Below are 7,437 nucleotides of genomic sequence, written 5' to 3'. Positions count from 1 at the left end.
GATATTCTGTATTTATTATTTCTAATTGTCTTATTATTATTATGATTATTATTGTTTAAGTACTGTCCTGTGATGTCTTGTGTATTATTGTTGTGGTTGTGTTTATTTGAAAAATGGAAAAAAAAAAAAAATTATCACAAAAAAAAAAAACTTCTCATTTGTGTCACAGGCTAAAAAGATAAAAAACTAAATATAAAAAATGTATCTTAATGTGGGTCCTGTCCATACATATATATTGTCCCCCTCTAAACCTTGTCGGATGTGATGGATATGCTCGTCTATAATAATAATAATAATAATTTATTTTATTGTGTCAAATCTATGCATTTATTTTTTATTTTAAATAGGCTATGCGTCGCTGTGATCTATCCTGTGCTGTGAACAGAACTCTATACAGTAATTCCTCCCTGTTTAAAAGGCTGCAAAACCAATGCTTTTACCCCCCGTGGGGGGAGCGCCTGTATCTATGATCTCGCGATGCTAAACGAGAGCCGGTTCTTGTTGTTCGCATGATGACAGTTAGCTACTAGCTAGCGATCATTTTGTGGCCCGACATGACATCCCTCCTCGGATCTCCAGTTGAGGCGGAGCGGCCGCGGCAGCATCGCCCGTTTCTGATCGGCGTTAGCGGAGGAACGGCCAGCGGCAAGGTGAATAATGATACTTACAACGTTACTGGGTTAGTTCGAGAATAATGTCTTCCTGAGGTCGCGCTTGCAAAGTTAGCTCAGGTTACGTCAGTTAACGTTAGACTAGCTAGCAGGAGCAATAACTAACATGATCCTAAGAGACTGTCAAATCTTTGATTGATTGATTGAAAACTTTATTAACACATTGCAGAATGGGTACAATACAGTACAGCTCAATACACACAATTGTTAAGGGAATGCAGACCAGAGAAAGACTTTCGTCTTGTTTACATCAGGGTCCCCCATTTTCAATTCATCAGGGCAATGACATACAGATAGACAGTACTGCAGACACGCCCCTCACCACCATAAATATATATATTTTTAATTTGGCCAAATTCTTAAGTGACATTCTGAATGTCACTTAAGAATTTGGCCAAATAAAAAAAAATATATCTAGCGCCAGTTAGGGTTATGTAACAGACAGTTACTTATATGAGGAACCAACTAACGTTAGCCTTGCTGGTCCTAGACTGGAATAATGTAACAACAGATGGAGCTGGGGACTGTAGCAACAACTACAAACTGATATTATTATGCCAGTACGTTTTGATTGATTGATTGAAAACTTTATTAACAGATTGCAAAATGGGTACAATACAGTACGGCTCAATACACACAATTGATGCAGGGGATGCAGACCAGAGAAAGACTTTCGTCTTGTTTACATCAGGGTCCCCCATTTGGGTCCCAGGGTCCCCACCATTCCTCCCAGGTCACGTGTCCCAGGCTCCTCTTTCACTTACACTCATTTTGAGGACCGAGTCTAAATATAATACTTCGGAAGTATTTATACTTGTTATAAACAAACAAATAATTTATTTATAATTTATTCTGAGTCAAAGGTACCTCTTCTTTTTTTTTAGCTAATATTGCCATTTTCTAATCACTTTAGGTGTAGTTTGACCAACTGTCAACTTCTCACATAATGGTTAGAATTCAACTCAAAGTTTCCACACTTGGCACCAATGTGCGTTCACATGCTACACAGTGAGATGATGACCCTTCCTTATTTTATAGTTGTGTGTGTGAAGAATAATTAGGGTTAATCTGGTGCTGTTTTTGAATCCTAGTGTGCCATTGACTTGTGAAACCAAAATACGACATTGCTACATAATGTGTGAATGGAATGTGGTTTTCCATTTACAGTCAACAGTATGTGCCAAGATAATGGAGCTACTGGGCCAGAACAAGGTGGACCATCGGCAGAGAAAGGTGGCTATTGTCAGCCAGGACAGTTTCTACAGGGTCTTGACCCCGGACCAGAAGGCCAAGGCACTGAAGGGCCAGTACAACTTTGACCATCCAGGTAGGCCTATGCTTTAAAATCTTTCCTGGTACACTGTGTTGTGCTGGTACACTGTGTTGTGCACGGTCTCCACTAGGCAGGCAGGGTTTAGCCTGGCTGTGGCCCGTCTGGCACACAGTGAGCGTCTCCATTGTCTTTAGAATCCGGTCAAACCTGACTGGACCCTGGCTGAGACAGCCACCTTTCACAACCTGGCTGAAGCTGGCTGGGACTGTTGTATCATCATGGTTTTTAGCTTGTGTACCGCAGTTGTTTTGAAATTTGGAATGGTTGCCCAGCAACCGGAGAGTTTACAAGAAACACAATGGAGACGCAAACCCAACCATACCATAACAAACCTGGCCCTGGCTACTAGCCCCAGCCAGAATGAACATAGCTAATGGAGGCAAGGCACACTTGTTTTAATTGGTTTTATCTGGTTTCTTTTAGATTTATGTTTTGCCTGTGTTTTATTGTTTTTATTGATGACATGTCCAGAGTCCAGGCTCTCAGCCTGTAGGCCTGCCATCTAAATGCAGTCTGAGGAGGAGCCTTGCTGCTGGAAACATCACTGTATTAAATAAAAGCCTTCAGGATGTGATTTCTCCGGAATTCCGGTTTTTCTGACCTAAAATCATGATAAAAAGAATATATATATATTTTTTTATATATATATATTTTTTTAAACATTTGGGGGGGGGGGGGGGGGGGGGGAGCTTTATGTATGTTTTGATAATTTTTCCACCTGGTCTAAGCGAAACGCGAAAGCAACATCTATCAGACCTGCTGTTCTTGCATAACAGATTTTCATTGGCTATCGATAATGTTAGCAGTTTTGTTGAGTGGCGCGAGATGCTGTAAATACGTCAAAGCCAAGGTCCTTCACAAACATCCTTCCTCGCGTTTGAAACACCTGCCGGATTTTGGTTGTCATCGTTAGCTAAAATGTTTTCATTCATTCAAATGGAGTGTTTATTTCAATAAAAAAATAAATTCTAAAATGTTCAGTTTTTTTTCTTAAGGCGCAATCACATCCCGAGCTATTCGGTTTGCGTATATACTGATCCTGCACCGACCCTATTGGGTATCAGGACGTGTGTGTCTTTTTTATAGTATATTACTGCTATCTAAATACCTATACAGTCAGGTCCATAAATATTTGGACATCAACACCATTTTCATAACATTGGAAACAATTGTTTCATTTCAAGTCCATTGTGGTCGTGTACACTGTACAGAGCCCAAATGGTGAAAATCTTGTCAATGTCCAAATATCTATGGACCGACTGTATTTATTGGTTGCACCTGGCTCTCATGGCTGGATTTAAGAATGCATCTAATCTCTGGGGGCGGCTAACAGTGTAACGTTAACATAACATAGCTCATTGGTTACACGTCATATAAACACATTGCAATATGTGAGATAACAATGTTATTATAACCATCCTATTATTAACTGCCATCTCGTTTGTGTTGCAGATGCCTTTGACAACGAGTTAATGTGCAAAACCCTGAATGACATAGCAGAGGGGAGGGTGGTTGAGGTGCCGACGTACGACTTCGTCACTCACTCCAGGTGAGAAGCAGCAGAGCGGACTAAGCATCGCATGCTCCTTCACCAACACTTTACATATCATATCTCAACTCCCGCCCTCTCTTCTTAATACTCCTCCCAACTGTTGGTTTCCTCAGACCCGAGGAAGTCAATTTTAGACGCCCTGTTTCTGTTCATGACCTTTCTACTAACCTGCTGTGTGTGTGTTGAGTTTATTTGATCTCGAACAATCAACCATATAAAAAACACAATAAAAAGGATAAACTAAAGAAAATAATAAAATATTCAATCTTACAATCTTCATTAAATTATAAACAAATGAGTTTGAGAAGGAGCAGAAGAATGCAAATGTGTATCTAGTCCTGCCCCTTTCTCACAATATCATACATAAAACTAAATCGCATACAAACCTAAAATAACAAACAAAATAAACACCAATAAAAAATAACACAATTTTTTTGTAGAAATAAAAATAATAGATTTTAGAGCTTCTCGTTTTTGTACTCAATGAGTTTTCCTAGACCTATTTTTGAACTGTACAATGTTCTTGCTAATTTTTGTTTCTTCGTGTGTGTGTGTGTGTGTGTGCAGGTTGGAGGATAAGATTACAATTTATTCAGCAGACGTGGTCCTGTTTGAGGGGATCCTGGTCTTCTACACCCAGGAAGTACGTGACATGTTCCACATGAAACTCTTTGTGGACACAGACTCTGATGTCAGACTGTCACGCAGAGGTATTGATGTCACACACACACAACAGACATATGCAAGCATAATCTTCACTGTGCAGGCTTGATTGCTGTGTTTCTGTCTGCAGTTCTGCGAGACATGACTAGAGGGAGAGACCTGGAGCAAATCCTCACTCAGTACACGACGTTCGTCAAGCCGGCCTTTGAGGAGTTCTGTTTGCCTGTAAATATCCTGCTATACTCACACACACATTGATGATTGACATATAATGTGCTTGTTGTTTAGTGGAAGATATTCAACCGTTGCCCAAAAACAAAAGGAAGGTTCATGATGTTTAGAAGTGGTGCTTTTGCATTTGCGTTTTTGTTTCTGAGAACTCGGAAAAGGTAAAATGTCTATTGTATTATTTCAGAACGGAATGAAGAAACTGTCCCCTGGAACACTTAGAGGCTAGGAAACTAGCTGAAAAGTTACTCACTGTTCAGTTTCAATGTTGTTTACAGTAGCAGGGCCTGCAGTTTTTACAAACATATTTAATATGTGTCCTCGATACTTGGTTCAGTGTCTCAAAAGTACTTTGATTTATGATGACATGATAAAATAATTTTGAGAATTTTACCTGGATAGTAAATATCTTTTGTAAACTAATTACAGGGTCTGCACATGTAAACAAATCCACCTTCCCCTAAACTGTACCTGTATTATTATTCTTCAATCGTTTTCTTTTATCATATGATATTCCCCTAACCCCCTCCAAGAGGTGTTTTGTCCTCTTGCCACACCATCATTGTTTATAATCAAGAAATCCTCCAAAATAATCCGCACCCCCCTCCCATCACTCGAATCACTCCACCGCCAAAGTACAACAGTTCAAAGTACAATAAGAAGAGCAAGAAAAATGATCTCTGACCCCACTCACCCATCACACCATATCTTCCAGCTGCTGCCCTCCGGGAGGCGCTACAGATCCCTGACCACCAAAACATCCCGCTTTAAAAACAGCTTCTTCCCCACTGCCATACGGACACTGAACTCCCTGTAGCACCCCCCCTATCTCTGTTGCTATGGACATGGACATAAACTGTGATATTGTGGTCTTTGTAATTATGTATTTAACTGCATGTAGTATGTATGTATTGTAAGTGATGTTATATGTTCTATGTTGGAACAATGGTGTAACTGCACTGAAAACAAATTCCACCAGCCTGGCTGGGTGGTCATTAAAGAATCTAATCTAATCTAATCTAATATAAATCTATCTATTGGGCGCAAATGATGAACAAAAAACAAGTAGGCTATAGGCCTACTGTTATGTATAGCTGAAATTGCTTACCACCAACAATATTGGAAGATTGTGATAAGACTTCAATCTTAATAATACAAATTATTATCAAGGAAAGTCGGTGGGTTTAATCAGTCTCTGCAAAAAAATATATAATTTTGCCCTGCGAAATAAGAAGTTAGTTCCACATGAGTTTATAGTAATGATATTCCATTTATCAGAGTTGATAGGTCAGTAGGTGGTGCTTTTCTTTTCCATTCTCTACCGTTTTTAACCTCTTGGCTACAGTAGAACCTGCTCCGGAGCAGGTGAGGTGCACAGCATAGTGCCTTGACACTGAAGATCCAGGATTAAACCTGATGTTACCTTGTTAACCACATCATCTAGCTTCATAGTAAACTCCTCTGGTTAAAAAAAAAAAGTTAAATGAATAATTTTTCTTTCAGACCAAGAAGTATGCCGATGTGATCATCCCGAGAGGAGTGGACAATATGGGTACGTCCCTCGTTTCTCTTAACAATGACCTCTTTTTTTCCTCCAGGGTGCCGCAGTGCAGCTGATAAAACTGCAGATGCAGGTGCCTCACTCACCCAGACACCCACTGGCACTGTGATGCTTAACAGTGAGGCAACAAATAGCAATATAATATTTGGTTTCTTCTCCAGTCTCAACACAGCCAGACAATAAAAAATTAGGGCTGCATCTGGTTAATCAGTGGATTTTGTAACTGCAAAGCTGTCGTCGTCCCCCCCCCCCCCCCCGTTCATGACTGTCGCTCACACCCAAATACCCATCTTTTCCTTACATACAATGCTATTGTGGTCTCTGTAAAATTCTCTAAATAAATACTTTATCATTGACTCCATTGTCTCATTATTAAATGCCTATTGTTTTTCCATACTGATTATGATTATTACATACACTAGTGATATGGATGTAGATAAGACAAATTAAATCATTTAACTTCATACAGTAGCCATGGGTCTGTGCAATATCTGCACACTTAAATCCTAATTGTCCCGTTTCTCTCTCACACCAGTGGCCATCAACCTCATTGTGCAGCACATCCAGGACATTCTGAACGGCGATATCTGCAAGTGGCAGCGCGGGTCCCTAAACTGCCACGGACGGGTCCTTAAGAGGGCCATTTCTGAGCAGGGTGATCTGCAGAGCGGGACCGCCTGTTCTTCAGGAAAGAGGGTCCTACTTGAGCCCAGCAGTCGCCCCCACTGAGACCGGGTCTTTTTGTGGATGTGTGAATGGGACTGCCTGTGAAGATATGTGCTTGGGAGTTGGGAGTTTGCCACTACTGAAATGGCATTCATTTTGTCATCCATAATCCAGAGTCCAGAGTCTCAAAGCATTGAGTGCTACAATATTTTCATAAATCCACTTGTAAGCGTTGGTACTGTACATAACAAACTGATCACACTTCTTCAACCCCCGTCACTGTCTTCCATTTTTGTTTTTTTACCGGTTGTGGTCACATTACCTCAGTTTCAATGAGAGAGTGAATAGTAGGTAGAAGCTGTATTTATATTATTTAAAATGTTTTTAAATATTGGCTTTGCACATCGAGCTCTGCTACCGGTTTAGTTTGGCTCTAGTTTTCGGGCACTTTTTTTTTTATGCAGTACATGTCCTGATATGTCTATTTAATTTATTTCATCAGTAAGTGTTTTAACATGTTGATGACATGGGTGGGTACGACATAATTACATACACAATATGTGTATATGCCAATCAATTATTTAAATCACAGTTCGCATATCACAGTTAAACCTAGTTTGGAATGTGACAATTCTTAAGTAACTGTTGCCTCCTTTTGCGGTACGAATTATGTGAGGTTCTATGAAAGCTTAATTCTTGCCTTAAAACTTGTGTTTTTTTTAATGCATCTTCCAGTGACTCCAATATAATAAAACAAATTTCA

At 39.9% G+C, this 7,437-nt stretch overlaps 1 protein-coding gene across 3 annotated transcripts; it reads left to right on the top strand.

The window, feature by feature from the left end:
* Nucleotides 1-512: 512 nt before the first annotated feature.
* Nucleotides 513-7,437, top strand: uck1 (uridine-cytidine kinase 1). 3 transcript variants are annotated; one of them, XM_084325489.1, is made up of 7 exons: nt 513-650; nt 1,839-1,998; nt 3,457-3,553; nt 4,124-4,266; nt 4,350-4,444; nt 5,951-5,999; nt 6,544-7,437. In XM_084325489.1, exons 1-7 carry the CDS (start codon nt 555-557, stop codon nt 6,735-6,737), a joined length of 834 nt encoding a protein of 277 aa, XP_084181615.1. In that variant the 5' UTR covers nt 513-554; the 3' UTR covers nt 6,738-7,437. The 3 variants fall into 3 exon arrangements, with proteins under 3 accessions (XP_084181615.1, XP_084181617.1, XP_084181616.1); XM_084325490.1 differs by having other exon boundaries at nt 522-650; nt 1,846-1,998; XM_084325491.1 differs by lacking the exon at nt 4,350-4,444.

Source organism: Notolepis coatsorum (assembly GCF_963971535.1).
Source record: "Notolepis coatsorum genome assembly, chromosome: 11".
Lineage (NCBI taxonomy): Eukaryota > Metazoa > Chordata > Actinopteri > Aulopiformes > Paralepididae > Notolepis > Notolepis coatsorum.
Note: the sequence above shows the minus strand (reverse complement) of the source record. Positions and strands in the feature narration are given on the sequence as shown.

Coding starts and splice junctions, on each gene's coding strand:
- uck1 (XM_084325489.1), top strand. CDS start 555: ATGACATCCCTCCTCGGATCTCCAGTTGAGGCGGAGCGGCCGCGGCAG. Junction 3,554..4,123: donor GACTTCGTCACTCACTCCAG/GTGAGAAGCAGC, acceptor GTGTGTGTGCAG/GTTGGAGGATAAGATTACAA. Junction 4,267..4,349: donor TGTCAGACTGTCACGCAGAG/GTATTGATGTCA, acceptor TTCTGTCTGCAG/TTCTGCGAGACATGACTAGA.